Here is a 23,346-nt window from a genome sequence, read left to right as displayed (position 1 = left end):
TCTGAATTTCAAATATCTTGGCCCAGCTAACATTATTTTGCCTTTGTCCATTGCCAATATTACCAATATCTTTTACTTCACAGCAATCTGTGTACATAAATCCACCTCCCTGCTCTTCACAGGTTATGTTCTTCTTCTTTCTGTAGTTAAATCAGATTTCTGCATTTCTTGGGCTAAGAACAAATGGTGAAAGAATTGAAAAAAAAAAATAAAAGTTCCAGCTCTCACACAGTGCAGACACAGATCTAAGGTCATCTGGGCCTAAGGCTTTAATAATAAAATATTAATTGAAACTTCACTTATTATAATCATGGTAAAACTCATAGTCTTGAGTTACCACACAGGCTATCTTTGAATAACTTTCATCCTTAGCTGGTGCTATCAGGTTCTGTATACTAATCTTGATGCCTTCCTTTGGCCATAAAATGCTCAAGTAGTTTTTTTCTTTTTTTTTTTTTTTTTTTTTTTTCCTAAGATGGCTTAGAAATGGAACTGAAATCGACATTGAAAGTGATTATCGCTACAGTTTAATAGAAGGAAGTTTGATCATCAGCAACCCCAGTGAAATGAAGGATTCTGGACAGTATCAGTGTTTAACCACCAACATGTTTGGTAGTATATTAAGCAGAGAGGCTGTTCTTCAGTTTGCGTGTGAGTAACAATTTTTTTAACATGGATAAATCTGATCTTTACATTGTTTGATAAGGTTCTAAATTGTAATTTCAATATATTACATAAAAGTTGCACTGTCCACTGATGTTGCTGGGTTAGAATTTTAGAAATGGAAGTAAAATATTCAGTAGGAAAGTGTTTTTTTGTTTGTTTGTTTTTGGTGATTTTTGACTTTGAAAATAGATAGAAACAAATTATAGAGAAAATAAATAACTTTATTACTTGATCAAAAATTCTGTCCTTTAGTGACATATTTGAGTACTTCCCAATGATATATTTCACTCTGCTAATTTATTGAAACATATATCATTTTGCCATACTACCTGAGTAAGTGAGAAAGAACTACAAACTTAGGCATAGAGTTGCATTAACTACATCTATATACAAATGATAGTTTGCATCTATAACTATATGCGTGTTTAAGCAAAATTTTAAATGTATATATATGTCCTATGTCCATGTTTATACATACATTTAAACATTATCAAACTGATTTATTTATTTTATTTTTATTTTTTTTTTGTATCTGTTAATGAGCAGCACAGAAACTGAAAATATCACAGTTTCTGGAATAATTCATTGCAGTATGCTTTCCAGAAGCTATTAACAATTCATGATCCTGAGTAATGCATATACTCCATCCATAGAATTCATGTTTTCAAATATACTAACAGAAGAAACATGCCCAGGATTTCAGATATCCTACATCCAGCCCTGGCTTTCCTTCAGCACTTTACAGGACGGCATACATTTTTTACTGCTTTATCTGTGAAACTTCCTTAAGAGGCACAGATGCAAAAAGAACTCCATCCTTATTTCTCAGATCCTGCTGAAACTAGGACATTACCATGAAACATGAGGTAGTGAGCCAGAACTTTATGCAACTGGAAAACAGTAGTGTCAAGAACAAGTTGCCTGTCTGCATCTGTTAACCCTTGTGACATGGTGAACTCAGCAGAGTTAGTGTGGGGTTAGAGATCTTTTCTTACTCCACACCCCCTTGTGAAATCCAGACCTCTCAAATCTATTGTATTTAGTCTTACCTTCTGTTTTTAGTCTTATCTGCTGCAGATGCTATCAAGCATTAGATACAGCTGGTGAGTGAGATGACTAGGGATGGTACTCTGATGAATCTTTTGCTTGTTAGCAGAGAAGGACTTCTGAGTGGTATGGAGGTTGGAGTCTTTCTTGAGCATAGTGATCATGAATTAACAGAGTTTTTGATTCTTGAAAAAGTAAGGGGGGGTAGGGGTGGGTGGAAGGGATATAGCAGAACTACCATCCTGGACTTCAAGAAGATTGTCTTTGGCCTGTTAAGAAGTCTGGTTGGCAGAGTCTCCTGGGAGGCAGTCCTGAAGAGCAAAGGCTGAACACTCTTCAAGAAAGAAATCCTAAAGGCTAAAGGCATGGGAGCAGGCTGTCCCTACATGCCAAAAAATGAGACAACATGGAAGAAGACTGGCCTGGCTGCATACAGAGCTGTGGTTACAGTTCAGGAAGAAAAAGAGGGTTTATGACCTTTGGAAGAAGGGGTATGTCACTCAGGAGTACTACAAAGATGTCATGAGACTGTGCAGGGACAAAATTAGAATGGCCAAAACCCAATTTGAGCTCAATCTGGCTATCACTTTTAAAGACAATTTAATTTTTATATATATATGTATATATATGTGTGTGTTTTTTAAACACAAACAAGAAAATGAGGACTAAGGGGAATCTCCATCCTTTATAGGATGTGGGGGGAAATACAGTGACAAGAAATACAGAAAAGGCTGAGGTACTTAATGCCTTCTTTGCCTCAGTCTGTAGCAGTAAAAACAGTTTTTCTCCCTGTACTCAGTCCCACCTCAGGACAGGGTGCAGAATGAAGCCTTCATAATCCACAAAGAAATGGCTAGCAACCTGCTAAACAACTTAGACATATTTAAGTCTATGGGGCCAGGTGGGATCCACCCAAGGGTATTGAGGGAGCTGGAGGAAGTGCTCACCAAGCTTCTTTCCATCATTTATCAGCAGTCCTGGCTATCAGGGGAGGTCCTAGTTGAATGTCAGCTAGCAAATGTGATGCTCATCTACAAGAAGGGCCAGAAGGAGGATATGAGAAACTACAGGCCTGTAAGTCTGATCTCAGTGCTGGGAAAGCTCATGGAGCAGATTACCTTGAGTGCCATCATGCAGCACTTACAGGACAACCAGGTGATCAGCATAGGTTTATCAAAGGCAAGTCCTGCTTGATAAACCTGATCTCCTTCTACAACAAGGTGATGCATTCAGTGGATGAGGGAAAGGCTGTGGATGTGGTCCAGCTAGACTTCAGTAAGGCTTTTGACACCATTTCCCATAGCATTCTCCTGGAGAAACTGGCTGCTTATGGCTTGGATGGTTGTATACATTGTTGGGTTAAAAGCTGACTGGGAGGCCGGACCTGAAGAGTCACAGTGAAAGGAGTTAAATCCGGTTGGAGGCCAGTTACTAGTTGTGTCCTCCAGGGCTCAGTACTGGGGCCAGTTCTCTTTGGTATCTTTACCAATGATCTGGAAGATAAGATCAAGTGCACTCTCAGTAAGTTCACAGGTGACACTAAGTTAGGCACAATTGTTTATCTGCTTGAGGGTAGGAGGGCTCTGCAGAGGGATCTGGATAGGCTGGACTGATGGGCCAAGGCCAACACTATGAGGTTCGACAAGGCTAAGTCCTGCACTTGGAACACAACCACCCCATACAATGCTACAGGCTGGGGGAAGAGTGGTTGGAAAGCTGTCCAGTGGGAAAGGACCTGGGTGTACTGGTCGATAGCCAGCTGAATATGAGCCAGCAGTGTGCTCAGGTGGCCAAGAAGGCCTACAACATCCTGGCTTGTATCACAAATAGTGTGGCCAGCAGGACTAGGGAAATGATTGTCCCTCTGTACTTGTCTCTGGTGAAGCTGCATCTCGAGTACTGTGTTCAGTCTTGGGCCCCTCCAAGAAGGATATCGAGGTGTTGGAACATGTCCAAAGAATGGCAATGAAGCTGGTGAAGGGTCTACAGAACAAGTCTTATGAGGATTGGCTGAGGGAGCTGAAGTTGTTTAGCCTGTAAAAAAGGAGGCTCGGGGGAGACCTTATCGCACTCTATAATTACCTTAAAGGAGGATATAGTGGGGCAGGGATTGGTCTCTTTTTCCATGTGGCAAGTGATAAGATGAGGGAGAATGGTCCTAAGTTGTGCCAGGGGAGCTTTAGGTTGTATATTAGGAAAAATTTCTTCATGGAGAGGGTGGTTAATCATTGGAATAGGCTGCCTAGGGAAGTGGTTAGTTACAATCCCTGGAGATCTTCAAAAACATCTAGATGTAGCGCTTAGTGACATGGTTAATGGTAAACTTGGCTGTGCTAGGATAAAGGTTGAGCTAGATGATCTTAAAGGTCTTTTCCAACCTAAATTATTCTATGATTCTATGATCCTAATGTATTCCTATCAAGACCATGGGACTATCGTCCTATTTCTGAGCTGGGAAAATTGCTGAGGTTTATTGAATTTTCCACACTCAGGGCAGTGTGTTTAAAGAATGTAATAGTATTCTTATCCTAGTGTAATCTTATACCTGGAGTATTGTGTTCAGCTCTGGGGCCCCCAGCACAAGAAGGACGTGGACATATTAAAACAAGTCCAGAGGAGGGTGAGGAAGATGATCAAAGGGCTGGAGCACCATTCCTATCCTTGGATGTTATTGGAGCTCATTCTTAAACTTTACTCTAAGAAAATTCTGCCGTATTTTGTCTTTTAGACAAGGTAACCATTGTAGAACAAATCAGTTGTTTAGAGAACCTGGCAACTGGTAAAATTATATTGTCCCAGGGCTCTGAACCTCAGGTCTCTGTTCCCATTTCAGGAGCACTGAAGTCAAGGAGCATGGCTGTTTGACCTCCAGCTGAAAAAAAAAATGAACAGGAAAATGAGATTTGGAGTTCAAACAGGTCTATGGAATTTCAGTAGCTACATCCACAGTATGTTCATTTAGAACCCCTTGTAATTCTAATTATATTATTTCATATTACTCTTCAATATAACAAATGTAAATAAAGTTGTAAAAAACATACTAGGAGAGAAACAGTTGAGTTTTGGGAAGGGAGGATTATTGTTATATATTTGTATTTTTCATTAGTATTCACCTGCACACCTGCCTTTGTAGATATCAAAGTTGTTATAGGGCAATATCTTGAATGTATTATTGTCATGGATCTGCTTGAGTGGGCAGCCGAGCTCCACCACAGCCACTCTCCCTCTCCCCCTCCTCAAAGAGGAATGGGGAGAAAATACAATGAAAAGGGCTCAAAAGCTGAGATAAGGACAAGCAGATCACACAGTAATTATTGTAATGGGCAAAACAGACCCAGCATAGGGAGATAGTAAGATTTATTACTTATTACTAACAAGCTAGAGAAGTGAGAAACAAAGGAAAGAAACCAAAAGCACCTCCCCCCCCCCCAGCCACCCTCTTCCACCTCCTCCCCCCAAGTGGTGCAGGGGAACGGGGGAATGGGGGTTATGGTCAGTCTATAGCGCTTCTTCTCTGCCGCTCCTTCTCGGTCACTCTCATCCCCTGTGCTGTGGGGTCCCACCCACAGGATACAGCCCTTGATGAACTGATCCAGCATGGGCTTCCCACAGGCAGCAGCTCTTCCAGAACTGCTCCAGATATGGGTCTGTACCACGGGGTCCATCCTTCAGGAGAAAACTGCTCCAATCTGGATCCCCCACGGGCAGCAGCTCCTGCCAGGTCACCTGCTCCCGCGTGGGCTCCTCTCCACGGGCTACAGGTCCAGCCAGGAATCTGCTCCGGCAGGGGTTTTCCACAGGCGGCAGCCTCTGTCGGTGCAGGGCCACCTGCTCCACCGTGGTCTCCTCCACGGGCTGCAGCGTGGAACCCTGCTCCACCGTGGTACTCCATGGGCTGCAGGGGGACATCCTGCTTCACCATGGTCCTCACCACAGGCCACAGGGGACTTCAGTGCCTGGAGCACCTCTCCCCCTCTTTCTTCACTGACCTTGGCACCTGCAAGGCTGTTCCTCACTCCTTTCACTCTCCCAGCTGCTGTGTGGTGCAGCATTTTTTTCCCTGTCTTAAATATGCTCTCACAGAGGCGCAAAACAACATCACTTATTGGCTCAGCTCTGGTCAGCAGTGGGGCCCTTACCAAACATGGGGCAGTTTCTAGATCCTTCTCACGGAAACCACCCCTGCTACCAAAACCTTGCCACATAAACCCACTACGCTTATCTCTTTGTTGGAGTATTACTTGGGAATCGTGGTGAAGATTTCCCATGTAATATTAATGGAGGAATACTAGCTGGAAGAGCTGAGGTCAGTGCTTCAGAGCTTGTGACAGAGAAGCACAGAACACAGAGAACTGTAAACAAGAGAGTCATAAGTGGCTGGACAATCTAACTGGTTGACTTTATTTCAGAAGTTTGTTAGCAGGCCTTTCATCAGAGCAATTTCAAGCTTAATGCATATTTGTAGAAGTTAAATTTTGCCTACTATGACATTCTCACTTCCACTTTTGATGCAATAGTTCCTCAAATTCCTGTCCTTACATTGCTGTTTCACTTAAAGGGATTACAATTTTGGTAACTTCAGCATATATTGGTCAGAGGTTGGACTCGATGACCTTGAGGTCTCTTCCAACCTAGAAAATTCTGTGATTCTGTGATTCTGTGAACGTTAAGATGATTGTCATCTACTTACTGAATCTGATATTTAAAAAATTGTTATAAACTCCTTTTAAACTCCTTTTTTTATAACCCCCAAAGCCTTTCATTTCTTGATTTTTCTTCCTCATAAGTTTCAAAACCTATTGCCATACTCCCCCAATACTGAATTTCTGTCCTTTTGCATAAAGTCATTCTGCATACAAACTGAAGTAATATAGCACATGCAAAATAACAATGGTAATTTCTCCCAGTTCAAATGCCACAGTCAAATTTCTTGGGGACTATATGTAGTTCTTTGTCCTTTTACACAGCAAGATATTTATTTAGTTGTAAAATCTTGCCCAACCCTTTTTGTTTGTTTGTTTTTGAATGCTGTGAACTATTCCGATATGCTTAATAAATTATAATCAATGCTTATCAGACTGAGGTAAGCATTAATATGTAGAAGTTCTCCACTCATTGCAAGGTTCATTGTGAAGTATTTTTATCACTTGCAGACATAGCATAAAATAACTCAAGGGTTGCTGTTGAAACAATATTTGTATGATGCAGCAATTCACAGTGTGAACTACTGTCACTGTACTGTAAAATCATAGCTATCTATCAGAAGCTTAGGTCACACAAATATGTTATAGGAAGTCAGATCCAAAGGAAATTTAAAATAAAGATTTTCATTGTGGTTACAGCTTTAAAATGTATTTCTAAGACACTGTCTTAAATTCAACAAGAATCTTCTGCTAAATTTTCTTAAGGGAAGAATAGAATACTTTCATTTGGATATCTTGAGAAATATAAAGTTTTCATTGGTTCCCAAAGCGCTGGTACTCTATTTCTTTTAGGAAAATGAAAAATGCTTTTCAGATGCTTAAAGAAAAGCTCCTTAATTTATAGCATGAAGGGTGGCTTTAGGAATTAAAGCATAATGGTTTGGAGCCCTATTAATTCATATCTAGAAAAACTTCCATAGTCTCATCACTATCTTTCTGAAAAAAAAAAAAAAAAAAAAAAAAGGAAAAAAAAAAAGATATTTTACATATCAAGATATTTTAAACATAAAAAATATACAACATCTAATTAATAACTCTTTCTCTTGTATTTAAATGTATTTAAATTCATTAATTACCTGAAAACAATTTTGAATGATGTAGTAAAAAGAATAAAATGGCTTTAGATTCAACAATGTTCCTTGTTCAGTAATTAGCACAGAGCTCTAAAGCACTATATAAAAACAGACATGGACTAAACAAAGATTGGCATTCATTAACCTGAAATGAAAGTAAGAGTTTTCAAAGTGTCATATTTGTGATCAAATACTGTAAGATAAAATTTCACTGTAGTTGAAGTATGTTTTTTTGTATTGTTCATTAACAGCAGATTTACATGTCTCCGGTTATTTTCAGTAAGACAGAAGATAAAGCTTTGAAAATGATTTTTTAAGAAAAGGTCCTAACCTTCAATTAATTAAAGTATTTGATACCCTGCAATCTTACCGGGCTCTAATGGCTTGGTGGGTAATAAACCCAAGGCAGTTGTGATTATAACAGAGATGTGCATAATGGCTTTCAGTTTTCCTTTCTTCACCAAAAGTCATGTATTCCAGAAACTTAGAAGTATTTTTACAGGAAAGTTTTGAAAATTGAGTTAGAATCATAGAATATCCTAAATTGGAAGGGACCCACAAAGATTGACTCCTGGCTCCACACAAGACTACAAGACTACATAACAATTAAATGATATGTCTAAGAACATTGTCTTCACTTGTCTTCACACTTCTCAAACTCCCACAAGCTTGATGCCGTGACCACTTCCCAGGGGAGCCTGTTCCAATGCTTGACCATGCTCTTGGTGAAGAACCTTTTCCTAATATCCAATCTGAATCTCCCCTGATGCAGCTTCACTTGGGTCCTACCACTGCTCAACAGACAGAACTGTGCCTCTCCCTCATGAGAAAGTTGTAGACTGCTATGTGGTCACCAGTCCACCTTCTTTTCTCTAAGCTGAATAAACTAAGTAACTTCAGGTGGTCTTGATATGTCTTACCCTTCACCAGCTTTGTTGCTCTCCTTTGGGCACACTCTCATAGATAGTTTTATGTCCTTAAATTGTGGTGCCCAGAACTGCACACAATACTCAAGGTGAGGCTGCACCAGCACAGAACAGAGCAGGACAATCTTTTCCCTTGACTGTCTAGCAGTACTGTACTTGACACACCCTAGGATAGTTGGTGCTTTTGACTGCCAGAACACACTGTTGATTCACTTTCAACCTGCCATTGGCCAGAACCCCCAGATCCCTTTCCATGGAGCTTCTCTCCATCTTCCTGTCCTCCAGTCTGTACATATAGCCAGGGTTTGCCCCTTCCCACATGCAGAATCTAGCACATGCTCTTGTTACAATTTGTGTGATGGGTGATTGCCCAGTCCCCTAATTTGTCAAGATGTCTCTCCAAGGCCTCTCCACACTCACAGGAGTCAACAGCTCCTCCTAATTTAGTATCATCTAAACATGTAGTATGCATTCTAGTCTTGCATACAGATTGTTTACAAAAACACTGAAGAGGCCCTAAAATTCATGGATTGGCCCTAAAGTTCATGGGCTTGCTTGAATGCATAGTTTGTACTGCTGTGGAAAATATTTACATCTTTGCAGATTGAAGAGATTGTTCTAATTAAAGAGAAAAATAACATGCAGAAATAGAAATAGAAAGCATTATGAACCATTAAGCAAGGCCTTTGACACTGTCTTATAGGAAAAAGCATGTGCTCTAATGTGCATATGCAAAATATCACAAAATTTGAAAAAGACCATGTATATTGCATTGGCTCTTGTTTGTTTTTTTTCATAGCTGCATGACCAAAAGCCCAGTTGCTACGGTTGTTATGATGTAGTTCAGCACTGATGATGCATAAATGTTTATGTACTATGTTATTATGTGTGCATAATTAAATAGGCATTTGAAATACTATGTCTTTGGATTTGAAAGAGAAAGAGAGAGAAGATGAACATTATTTTATATATGCTTATAGGTATAACATTTGATATGGCCTCCAGTGTCACTGGTTATTTTGATGGAGCAAATTGGAAGGACCAGCTATGTGCAGCTCAAGATCTTTTCAGAATTTTATACTATCATAGGAAATATTTATGAAGATCTAAACAAAGCAAAAAGTTTTCCTTTTTCTTTTTTCTCTCGTTTCTTTTGTCTGTTTGATTTTCCTACAATCTCATATACCCAAAGTTATGCTCTGTGATTTTTTAATAAAGTAATCAAAAAAAAAAAAGACCAAAAGAAAAAAAAAAAAGGTGTAACAGAAGCAATGGAGAATTATATTTTTCAATAAAAGCAATATTTTGCCAAAAATTTCATTTGCCTTCTATAAAATTTTATGCAGAAAAACTGGGAAGAAATAAGAACAATAACAAAACCAAAACCAAAAAATAGCAAGTAAATCAGAACTCATTATCCCCAAACGATGTGTTTAAAGTCACATTTCTGAAGTTTGCTCATAGCAGGTTGTTAAAAAAACAAGTAGTCAATATGCTGTAGTTTCAAATGCCATTTATATTTTACAGTCTGAAGAAAGAGCTCATATTACAAAGTATATTGTTTTCTTAACAAGATTCTAATTCTTTCATGTAAGAGAATTAGAGGAATAATTACTGAATTCCTTCAGCTCATCCTTATATTAATGAATTTAGTAGTGTTGTGTATAGCTAGCTCTATAGAAAAGTTATTCAAGTCCCAAACACAACTTTACAGATTCTGCATTCAAAGGAACCAAAAGGGAAAGAATACATTTTTTCTGTATTAAGAAAAAATGTGTATATATGAAGGCAAGAACATCAACCAGGTAATAAAGCAACAACAGCTTATCAAGCTGAAAACAATCTTATAGTTGCTGCAAGCAGAAACCTAACTTTGTTGAACACCTAGTAGTTTCAGAAAAGTGCATAACAGCAAAAGTGTTTTGAGGATATGAAACAATAACAGAGTGTAAAAGTTTTATGAAGTTACTTATACACTAAGCACATGTCTATTGGTAGATGATTTTCGTTTGATCTCTATCTTCTCTGACTTCTGTTGTTAGAAATTTGTATAACCTAAAGGGAGGAATTAAAAATTAAACTTTAGTATTTATCAACAATAGTTACCTTAGGCTTCTATACATGAGCTAAAAGGGAAATGTGTCTCCTTGAACCTCATGAGAAGCTGAAAAAAATACAGCATCCAAATTGACTAAATCTACCTGCCTTACTGCACAACTGCCTGTTTTGTTGTTGTTGTTGTTGTTTGTTTTTTTTTGTTTGTTTGTTTTTTGTTTTTTGTTTTTTTCCGGGTTGTACAGCTTCTCTTTGGAACAGTGTGTGGCAACTTTGGTTATAACAGAGGAAGTATATTGTGCTTGACTTTGCCACACATACAATCTCTATATTTCATTAAGTCATGAAACAAAATCGCTTTTCTCCATCTGTAGATTATACAACTTTTCACAAGTCTACCGTTGCAGTGATATTTATAACCTGGGTTTAAAAAATTGAGAAGGGTTAGAGGGAAATAACTTATCAGTTGTTTATGGAAATCCTCACCGCAGTTTTATTTATCTGATTGTCACTGGCTTTTTTTTTTTTTTTTTTTTTTTTTAATTAAATCTATTTTCTCTTTTAATCTACAGAGAAGGATATTGATCAGATAAAATTTGTGTCCCCTTTTGAGTTGATGAGCTACCACAGCTGTCCAGTGAAATACAGAATAAGAAGCTATGATATAGACATATAAATCAATAACTTTCTGGAGAGACAGCCTGTGAACCGTACATTCCATCATGGCAGCCTGTTAGCGTGTTCACCTCCTAAGAAATATGCTTAATAACCCATGTTATTAATCTTTCCTGATGTCATGCTTCCTGGATATCTTGTTGGGTTTACTACATAATTTCCTAATAAAAATTAATTTGTAAACAGTTGATTTGACTACAACCTTCTAAACGTGAGAAAATCCTTGATTTCTTATGCTAATTCCAGAATCTAAAATGTAACACAATGCTCGATCACATTACAGTATCAACATTTCTTTCTAAACCATGCAAAGCAGAATATTAAATACTATAAAGGAAAGATGAGAACAAGATGAAGTGGTAAAAAACCATTAAAATAAAACTCACACTATCATTTGTAAAAATGCCTCTTATCCTGTAATACAGCCTAAGTTTTGCACTGTTTTGCTCTGACACCATCATAGCAATGTGATAAATGTTACCATGTCAGTTGGGAATACCTACAAATACCATTGCAGTTTGCGCTATAAAACATTTGGATATTTTTCTCCATAATTCCAAGTTACTGTTTTTAGGAAATACATTCTTAAGATACACCTCCCAAGCAGATGGACATGACAGAAAATTCTAATTGTATATAGACATCTTTCCTTTTTTTTTTTTTTTTTTTTTTTTTTGAGTAGTTTATTAATTTAAGACTAACATTCAGTGAACCTGAAATTAATATGGATTTGTGTTACATTCCACAAACAGTTTCAGCTAAACAATGACTAATAATGTTGTGTCATCTTATGGAATGAAAGCATCTGACTTCTAGTTTGGATGTGGAGACTGTGATTTCTGTTTCTTTCACTATTTACTTGTGCAAGGTGAGACAATTTCAAAAGGAAGTCATGAGATCTCTCTTACAGAATGAGATCTCAAAACTAAGGTTCTGTCTTCAGTGAGTGCAGGATTTTGATCACATCCATGAGTCTCTGTTTCTCAAATAAATGGTCAAGCCATATCTACTTTGCAGTTGTGCTAGATTGCTCTTTATTTTTTTAAGAGAATCAAACAGAATTTTAACTTGAAAATTATGTATTTTCTTCACCTGCAAATAGTGAAAAAAAAAAAAAAAAACAGACTTTGAGTCAAATTAGAACTTTTGTTTGATTAGAACAATTGTTTAATTTCAATTTTGGGGAAAAAAAAAAAAAAGTTATTTTAATTTTAGCTGTAGTGGCACTTTTGTTATTTGTGGAACCATTCAGCATATGTAATTAATTCAATGATGCAAGGTGCTTCATTTTGAATTCATCATTGAACTTTGAACATTGAACTTTGGTGCTAGCCTTTAAGAAATATTTAATCTTAAAATTTAATCTCTCTGCTGCTTTAAATCAGTATCTTTTTAGTTCCAAATGCAATCCATGTTTGTGCTAGTAGCTTAAACATTCCCTGTCACTGAGACCGTCATATGAAAAGGTCCAAATCCATGCTTCTAGATTCTTCTGTTTTTCAAGACACAGAGTACTTCCAAAATGTCTTTTGGGAATGGTCCCTAGTCATTTCTGTTAACATCCAATATGTGTGACAAGAATTGTCTTGGTGAAGGCTGTGGTCCCACCAAGGCATGCTGGGGGTGGTTCTAACATTGTTAGAGTGTCCATGACAAAATTCCAGAACAGGAGTGTAGTTTTTGATATTTATCATTTCTAACGTAGGTAAAGTCGGAGTATCTAGAACCAAGACACTTTGGAATGTTGAAGAAAACACACTCAAACTTTAATATATTAATCAGCCATGCCACAGTAGTATGAAATAATGTAATTTTATTATTTTTATTTTGTGAAGAAAATTACAAAAACAAATTATGCTATATAAGCATTAAACAAATCAACTCATAATTTTTGGACTAGGCCTTATCCACACTTCCTTAATTCTTAGTCTTCGTTTTGATATTTCAGTTATATAATAGTTGGAATAGATTTTTTTTAAGAGAGATTTAGTCTGAAATATCCTAGATAGACATTAAGTCTTGCTGTAGGATGACACTTGGGAACATGGGAAGACTATTCTAACCAGCACTGTGTTCCAGAAGCTGGTTATGCTGCACATGTTCTTACAAACTTTTCTTCATTTTGTCCATTTGACTTTGTGTGGTGAAATCACACATTACTTCATCCTCAGGGGGACATTTTAACAAAGCAGAGAGTTAAAACCCAGGATGCTGTAAAGCAACAACCCAGAAGTTTTTGTTCTTTTGCAGGGTAGTATCAGAGTGAAGGCAGCTTGAAATGTTGAGGTCAGATCCCTGATAGGGATTATACATCAATACAGTGTGAATTTGATTCTCATTGCAGTAGGTTACCAGCTTCAGAAAAGGGTATCAATTCTGGATGTACTCCATTGAGCAACATTTATTACCTTATTCCATTTGAACTGTGCACAGGCATAACTTCAACCTCATTATCCATCCTCTTATCCATCAAACACCAAAAAAAAATAAATATGATTATTCCAAATTATTCATATGGAAATTAGATTTATTAATCCTGACAAGTTCATGTATACCTAAATAAGTTTTGATGCCAAAAAAAAAGTATTCTTAGGTTGAAGTTTTTCTCAATCTTTAACACTCTAACACTTTAATACTTTAAACAATATATTTTATATTTTCTGTTCTGTGGAAACCAATAGAAATCAGTCATGTAGGGAGACACAGTTTGAAATGTAATTACAGCAATCATTTAAAGATGCATAGTACATCTACTGACTTCCCATTTTAGCATCATGCATTTCTCTGCAGGACTGGAAGGTTCATGTTTAACCTGTCTATAACCTACTTACCTATATTTCACAATCTAATTTATCATGCTAATGAACCATTAGCCTTGACATTTAAATATGGATTACAATAATTAAGAGTAGCATTATTAAATAGGAGAAATTTTAAAAGGCTAAAGCAGAATTCTATTCCAAGGCAAGATAACACTTTTTAAAATTTCCTTTGCAAATTCTAGCTCAGATTGACTTTTGGCAATTATTGCATCATGTCTCTACTTAACAGCCTTCCAGGCACTGTAAATTATGGTGATCAGTACTCTGCATTCTTTCAAATTAAAGGTGTGTTTTGACTTACATATCTTGCATGGTCTTTGTAGTGCTACAATGGCATTCCTGTTCTCACCATGACTCCTCCATTATCCTGACGCAGCTTTATTGTGGTTTTCCTGGGAAGTGGATCAGGATCCTGATCTTACTGAGAAATAAACTTTCCTGTTAGGTATTCTGTTTACAAACTCATGTGCACAGGTATTAATGATAGCACACAAGAAAGCAGCACAAAGCTAGGAGGAAAGAAAAAAGAAGTGGAGAGGACATTTAAGATGTCCTCATTCAGGAATGGCACTGAGTAAGTGCAGTGGAGTCATTCTTGATGATTCTTTTGGAACTCAGAAGAAAAAAACTTCTAGGAAAGGGTTGAATTCTAGCTGAGTTAAAAATATTGCAGAGAAGGTGTTGTTTAAGAAAAGCCTGCAATGAATGAAGGAGATTGATTACCAAAAAAAAGAACATCTGGGAGGCTGTGAAACATATGGATAAAGTGAGAATTATAATAAGTCAAGATGAGTTAGACTGACAAAGGAAATTAAAAGAAATACAGATAAGCTTTTTAGTGGTGTTAGTACAAGCAAATAAGAAAAGAACAATGTACAATTAAAGTTAATTTATATATAACATCAAATTCAATAATTACCTTACTTTGATTTTCCATAAGAACAGCATAACTTATACAGCTGATTCCATACAAGGCATGAGATTCCAGAAATGGAAAGTTATGCATTTAGCATGGTGATAGGTGAAGACAGGAATGGTAAAAGTAAATCTTGAGTTCAAAAATAGTATTTGATAAAAACTGAGGCTCCTATGACATCCACAAGCTTTATTAGTAAAGTTTAGTACTTTGGTGATATAACATTAGAATAGTGTGCAGTTCCGGAGCCAATTTGTCCTTTGTTATTCTGTATATTTTCATTAGTGTTCAGAGCACAATGCTAAAATTAAGTTAATTAAATTATTTGACACTACAAAGATGGTAAGTATTGTCAACATAGAAATTAGATTCCTAACTGTAATAACTATACACTTCATTTTTAATCTTTTGCACCCAAAGTCATGAATATGGTAACATCACAGTCATTTTGCATATCAGTTCTTCTAATTATTGTAGGGACAACATCAAATCAAGCTCTGATTGATTTTCAGAGCTTGATTTGACTGTTTGATTGACCTCATCAATGTTTTCATAAACTATTTTGTCCTATATGTAGGACTTGAAGGTTTTTTGAGCAAGTTCACAGACAGTACCAAATTGCGTGGAGCTGTTGACTCCATCAAGGGTGGTGAGGCCTTGCAGAGAGATCTAGACAAATTAGAGAGCTGGGCAGTCATCAACAATACGACAGTTAACAAGAGCAAGTGCCGGATTCTTCACGTAGGAAGGGACAACCCTGGTTATACGTACAGACTGGGGGACAAGATGCTGGAGATCAGACCTACAAAAAGGGATATGGAGGTTCTGGCATGTTGAACGTGAGCAAGCAGTGTGCCCTGGCAGCCAGGAGGGCCAACCATACCCTGGGGTGCATCAGGCATGGCATTGCTAGCTGGGTGAGGGAATGGATTGTCCTACTCTGCTTTGTGCTGGTGTAGCCATACTTTGAGTACTTTGCCCCTTTTTTGTTTGCAGTTATAGGTGCCATGGTATAAGAAAAACATAAAATTGTTACAGCGTGTCTACAGGAGGGCTACAAAGAAGGGTCTGGAGGGCAAGGAGTGGCTGAGGAGAAGCCACTGCTGAGCAGCTGAAGTCATTTGATTTGTTCAACCTGGAGAGGAGAAGACTAAGGGGAGACCTCATTGCACTCTACAGTTTCCTCATGACGGGGAGCAGAGAGGCAGGAGGTGAGCTCTTTTCTCTAATGACAGTGACAGGACCCAAGGAAATGGCTTGAAGGTGGGACAGGGGTGGTTCAGGCTGGATATCAGGAAATGATTTTTCACTGACAGGGTGGTTGGGCACTGCAACAGACTCCCCAGGCAAGTGGTCACAGCACTGAGCCTGCTGGAGTTTAACAAGCATTTGAACAATGCTCTTAGACATATGGCTTGATTTTTTGTGTAGTATTTTCAGGACTCAGGTGTTCAACTCGATTTTTGTGGGTCCCTTCCAACTTGGGATATTGTATGATTCTATAATTCTATAATTCTGAGAATAGTTTCTCACTGGTTACAATTATAACATCAGAAGCATCCTCTGTTGACCACGATATGATGAGAATGTGATTATAGACAAGTGCCCAGACGTGACAATCTTAAATTATTGTGATTGGATAGATATCTGTGCACCAGGATCCAGAAGTTCCTAATTTCCTCTGCACTATTTTTTAAAGCCAGATATTGGAAGTTTTCAATAAAAGATGGTGCATATATAAAAAGGGACAAATTCTCTCTTTAAAATGTATTGTAACCTGCCTCCATATACAAACACACAGTTAAACAATTAAAGAAAAGTTTAATAAGGTTTCAGCCTTATTTCTCATCAAGCATGGAAAAAAGTAAAAATGCCCTTAGGATCCTATAAATGTGTAAATCTTGAGTCCACCCACCTATCTATAATCCACACACCATATTAATTGAAAGACAATGAATTAAGTCAGAAACTTAAGTCAGAAACACTGTGTCTAAGTACACACTAATTATTACACTGAGTTTTATTAGAGTTACAAGGTCAAACATCCAAAACCTAAGGGATGGGGCAATTACAGTTTCTATATGTTCTGAATTCTCCCCTTCTGTGCATCCCTGTGCTATCCCTGCCCCATGGAATGGTGGTTGAAACTAGACGGTCTTCAAGGTTAATTTCAACCTCAAACATTCTATGATTCTATGATTCTATAATATAGATTTTTCACAATGAATTTTCTTTTTTTTTTAGTATTATACCCCTTGACTCTATCATGTCACAGAAAAATTGCTGCTTACTTGTCGAGCAGTGTTCTGTTTTCTGTATTTCAGTGCACAGTCCTCCACCTTCATTAATCCAGACTATTTAAAGTCTACCCCGAAGACAAAATTAATTTCCTCAGAAGCTTTTCATGGTATTCATCATTACAGCATCCAAGTGATTCATAACATTAATACATTTATTTTTACAATGTCCCTGTGAAGTGAATCGTTATTACCATCTCCTTTTTATAAATGGAAAACGGAGACACGAAAGATTGATACAAAATATCCAGTATTTTGGGGAGATGTTCATGAAATCATGAGGAGTTCCTGTCCTTATTCAGTACCTTTTTATACCATGCTTCTTCAATCTGTAACCTTCTATATCCTTAAAGAGTAAATTAACATGCGTTACCTTTCTTTTTACTAAAATGGGGACTAACTAAAACAAGATATTCTAATGGAAAGTGTTGGCCCTCCTAATCACAATAGTTGTTACCTATTGTTGCTTATTCTAATGGCTGAATGTATTTACAGTACAAACACCCATTGACAGAAAAGATTTTTTGGACAAAAAAATCTATTCCATTTATTCCAAAATTCTATGTATCTTCAGGCTAAATAAATTACTATTCCGCTAACTCTCATGGACAAAGTGGGCAAGGCCCTGATTGGCAAACAGTATGTTGAGTAGGGCATTCTCTTCTAATTCAGTAACTGGCACTTTTTCTTCTGAATTATTAAATCATTACTGTAGAAACCGTTGTAATGAAACAGGTGCTCCTTGGGAAATTTCTCCTTGAAAAGTGATTTCCACTTAAGTACTTGCCATTTATCAGCATTTTCCTTACTGTGAAATTTCAATCAAACCCTTCATTCTTTACTAATATAACAATTATTAACCGTGACCCACTTTTTGGTTGGTGACTACAAGATTTTCAGATTTTTAAGACAGCCTTTATTCAGTCACATCCCCAGAAATCTACTGCCATTTTATTGTGCAATTGTCATCTTTGTTTCCTGTCCTTGCCTAATATGTTCCTTTATGGCGTACAAATGAAAGATTATTACTCCACCTAAAAGGAGCATAGGAAATATGGAAAATCCTAACTTATAGTCATCACTAGCCATGACAGACTGCAAATATGGATAAGTCCTCTGATGTTTTTTTCTTTCTTTATTGTATTGCTGTTTGCGTAAGATCTGTTAATGTATACTAAGATACTGGAATATATGCATACTGGAAGTGATATCTCTTTTAATTTTTAATTAACTCATAAAAACATTGTTACCTCATTAAAAGCATATACATCTGCTAACAACAACAACAACAAAAAGTAGGTCATCAGAGACAAAATCTGTTAGTGAATGTAAAAATCAGACTGGAATTTTGGTAAGAAAAGCATAGCTAGCTGAACAAAAGATAGTAAGCATTCTCAAATCTAGAATAGCCTTATGGCAATATCAACACAGGAGCCAATCCTGCAAAGCACAGTCACCAGCAGTTCACTGTAAATCACTTCAACTGCATTCAGAATAAAGCTCTTTGCTGAGTATTTTAGTCAAAGTTCTCTGAAATGTACAGAGGTATGCACTATATGAGCAAAAAATACTTAAAAACTAGGATACTAGATCCACAGGAGAGTTAAGCACTTCTAACTTTCATTTTTCCCAGTAACATTATTATTTTTATTAATTATAATTTATTATTATAATTTATTATTTTAATATAAATGTATATAATTTATAGGATAATATTATTATATTTATATTATTATAATATTTATATTATTATATTTATATTCTGGAGAACAAATCTTACGAGGAGTAGATGAGGGAGCTGGGCTTGTTCAGCCTGGAGAAAAGGAGGCTCAGGGGAGACCTTTTTGCTCTCTACAGATACCTTAAAGGAGGCTGCAGTGAGGTGGGGGGTTGGTCTGTTCTCCCACGTGCCTGGTGACAGGACGAGGGGGAACGGGCTTAAGTTGCTCCAGGAGAGTTTTAGGTTGGATGTTAGGAAGAACTTCTTTACCGAAAGGGTTGTTAGGCATTGAAACGGGCTGCCCAGGGAAGTGGTTGAATCACCATCCCTGGAAGTCTTTAAAAGACATTTTGATGTCTTTTTGATGTCTTAGTGATATGGTTTAGTGGAGGACATGTTAGTGTTAGGTCAGAGGTTGGACTCGATGATCTTGAGGTCTCTTCCAACCTAGAAATTATGTGATTCTGTGATATTAATTATATATAATATATAGTATAATGTATATATTATTATATATTTAATTTATTTTTATTATTATTATTATTTATTTATTTATTTATTATTTTTACCTTCACAAGAAGATTCCAAAGAAATCTCTTTAGGAATTAACAAAATATGACATTTTAATAATGTCAAATTTTTTGTCAAATATGAGTTCAGAAAATTGTATTATAATGAAATTTTACATATGTACTTAGGCACAGTAAAACGTGATATAGAATTGCCAAAATGAAAATGAAAACCAAAATTACTATTTTTATGTATACGACTTCTTAAAATAGGTTTCTGTGCTGGTAATTTTGGAAAATTACAGAAAATGTACAATATTGATATCAAAATGTCTTCATTACGATCTTTTTTTTTTTTTTTTGCCTTTCTTTTTTTTTTTTTATCTTTGTCTTTCTTGTTTTTCTTTAGTTTTGTTTTTTTTTTTTTTTTTTTTTTTTTTTTTGAAAGCTATTTTATTTTGAAGTCTTTAATATTCTCATTTAGTTATTCAATTGTTGGAGTTAAAATAATCTGATGAGGAATTTAAGACCACAGATTGAGTTGCCCTGGAACCACCAATGCTGCAGTGCTATTTTAACTCTTAAGCTCCCTCCCTTTCTTCCATCCCAAGATCTTCCATACAATTTCTCCTCACACTACCTGATCCACATCCAATAAGTCATCTTTGTTCAGTTTTGACAAATGCTTATACATTCTTCCTAGTCATCTAGACCTAAAGTGAGATTTTCTTGTGGCTTATAAACTTACCTTTATTTCATGTTATTTCATACACAATCCAAAAGTGTGACGAACAAGACTTACGCTTTTGTCCATAAAATGTATGCATTTATTTTCCTGAGGTAAATATTTACATAAAAGAAGGAAAAAGAAAACAAAACAAAACTTTATACAGACACACAATATCTGTGCAGTTACTTACTGACTTAAATGAACTCTGTATCAGACCAATAACTTTAAGAGAAATGTGTTTTAGAAAGACCTTAAAGAAAGTCAATAAACTAACATATAGAATTATCTCCTAATTATTTGGGAGCAAGCTTAATTGCAATTCTAATGTTTACTTTTATAGCATCACAGGTACCTTATATGATTTAAATAAAATATTTGCTGAAATAAATTGGGAAAAAAGAAAAAAGGGGGGGAGGGAGAGAGGACCTAGACAATTGTAGAAATGAACATGATTGATTAATATTACTTATTTTAAAGACAGGATACAATCATCAATTTTAAAAGCTTTCTTATATTATTTTCTAATGTAACATGTAGAGTTGTGTAAGGAAATGACATGGTATAACAAGAAAAATGTAAAGACCCCTTTTGGATAGGTTGTTTGTTAGAGAATACATGTGTTTTTCTATGTAATATAGTAGACACATACCAGTGACTAAAATTGCTCATCTTGTAGTTTTAGGAGACATTCTATTTGAAAATAATAACAAAATCCTGTGTTAGTTGTTTTGTACATCCAATAAATTGTTTACAGCCTTATGTAATCAACATGCTTTGCACTCATTTGACTTCATACACAAAATGTTTGCAGACAAGTAAAATACCAAATGGCTTCTGTTTTTAAATAGCCAAGCTCCCAAGCTTTCTTGATCACTTACAGAGAATTTGTATCTTCTGACTTTATTAATTTAGAGACTAGTGCTGTGTGACAGTGGATGGTAATGAAGACAATGTTCAGCAGTCTACTTCAGTTAGTCATGTCTGCCAAGCTGCATTCCATTTTTTTGTTCTAATGTTACTGAGTATCCTGAAATATGATGGGTTTTCTAGTACAATGCATATTTGCATATATGTTTGTGTTTATTCTCATCTCTGTTAATGAAAAACAGTCAAAGTCAAGGCAAAAGAATCAGCCACACACATATATAAAAGAAAAAAAAGGAAAAAAAAAAAAAAAAAGAAATATTGTTTGTGATTCAGCAACAGAAAAATCTGTAAATGATGTCTGTCATAAAGCTAAATGCTTTTGCTATCAATGGTCTTAAAATGCTTTCATCCACTTTTGCAGATACTGTTTCCTGATCATAATTATGATTTATATCTTTTAAGCAAAGACTAATGATATGTCTGTAGTTGCTATGAAAATACATGCAAAGTAGGTCAGTGCTGTAATATGCTAAAAACAAAATATTCATTCTATAAATCGTCTAGATTTCAGAAACTTCTGCTTCTGTTTCTTCTAAAATCCACCTTTATACTAATTTGAAACATTTATTGTAGTTAGTCCATCAGGCAGTCATTTGGTTTGATAGTGTCAGCTTTAGAGGAATTATTGGTTTGTGAACTGCAAACTCATATGAGGGTTTGGTACACTGCTCATTGTAAGCACCATTATATTGGTACACTTGGACCAATACTATAACATGGCCAAAAAGCACCTTCTTATAACCAATGAGAACAAAAAAGTCATGTTGGATTTTGATCATGAACTGAAAAAAAAAAAAAAAAATGTAAAAACAGATATCACAGATTTTATTTATTTATTTATTTATTTATTTATTTTGTCAGTAACAAGAGAAGAGAATCCTCTCTTAAAATAAACTGGTAGAAATTTAAACACAGGTAGTTTGTATAATATAAGTAAGTTTCACCCTCTTCAGTGGTAATGTGGTAATAATTATTTTTTTTTTTGTAAAAAAAAAAGAAGACAGCTGAAAGAATGACATTGATTTTAAAGATGTAAACCAACAGGCAAACAACACCTTACCACTTTGTTACCTAACTAATTCATTAGTGAACCTCTCACACCTCTATTTGGTTATGGAGCAGTTCATCTTGAATGTCATCTCATAGCTTATAACAGGACAAACTGATCCGAACTGAGCAAACTGATCTAATGGGTGGCATCCATACCCACAGGAAGGGGTTTGGAAGTAGATGATCTTTAAGGTCCGTTCTAACTCAAACCATTCTGTGATTCTATAATGACAATCAAGATCAGATGGCACCAGAATGGCAGTATTCACGAAGGTCCTACCTGAATAACTTTCTCTTTATTTGGGACAAGATGACACACTTAGCAGATGAAGGAAAATCTATGAACCTTGCTCACATGGCTTTTAGTAAATCATTTAAAACTGATTTCCACAGTACTTTCCCAGGAAAAGATGGCTGCTCATGGCTAGTAGAGGCATACTGTTCACTGTGTGAAGAACTGGTTGGCTGGCCAGGCTCAAGTCATACTGAATAGAGTTCAATCCAGACAGTGGTCAGTGACCAATGCTGTTCCCCAGGGTTCAATACTGGGTCCAGTTTTATTTAATATTTTCATCAATAATTTGGATAAGGGGATCGAGTGCAAACACAGAAAATTTGTGGACAATGCCAATTTAGGTGGGAGTGTTGATGACCTTGAGGGTTGGAAGATTTGCAGAGGAATCTGTATAGGCTAGATCAATGGGCTGAGCTGAACTGTATGCCATTCAGCAAGGGTAAGTGCCAGGGGCTGTGACTGGGACACAACAACCCCAGGCAGCATTACAGGCTTGGGGAAGAGTTGCTGGAAAGCTGACCAGTAGAAAAGGACCTGGGAGTGCTGGTCAACAGCCAGTTGAACATGAGCCAGCAGTGTTCCCAGCTGTCCAAGAAGGCCAATGGCATCCTGGACTTCATCAGAAACAGTGTGGCTGGCAGGACAAGGAAGATGATTGTCCCCTTCTATGTGGCTCTGGTGAGACCACGCGTCAAATACTGCATTCAGGTTTGGGCCCCTCACTACAAAAAAGCTATTGAGTTGCTCATGCCTGTGCAGAGAAGAACAAAGCAGCTGGCGACGGGACTAGAAATCAAGAGTTATGAGGAGTGGCTGAGGGAACTGAGTGTGTCTAGCCTAGAGAAAAGGAGACCTCATCATTCTTTACAACTACCTGAAAGGAGGTTGTAACAAGGAGAGTGGCAGTCTTTTCTCAGGTGGCAAGTGATAGGAGA

At 36.5% G+C, this 23,346-nt stretch overlaps 1 protein-coding gene across 2 annotated transcripts in view; it reads left to right on the top strand.

Annotated features, from left to right (window-relative positions):
• The window catches only part of CNTN5 (contactin 5), a 692,218-nt gene that overhangs the window by 435,973 nt on the left and 232,899 nt on the right, over window positions 1-23,346 (top strand). For both annotated transcript variants that reach the window (XM_032205142.1, XM_032205150.1), the window contains exon 6: window positions 476-651. In XM_032205142.1, the coding sequence (XP_032061033.1) occupies window positions 476-651 (176 nt within the window). The remainder of the gene's footprint in view (window positions 1-475; window positions 652-23,346) is intronic.

The sequence above is a fragment of the Aythya fuligula genome, chromosome 1 (assembly GCF_009819795.1).
Source record: "Aythya fuligula isolate bAytFul2 chromosome 1, bAytFul2.pri, whole genome shotgun sequence".
Lineage (NCBI taxonomy): Eukaryota > Metazoa > Chordata > Aves > Anseriformes > Anatidae > Aythya > Aythya fuligula.
The sequence above is the reverse complement of the archived record's forward strand: the minus strand, read 5'-3'. Positions and strand labels throughout refer to the sequence as shown.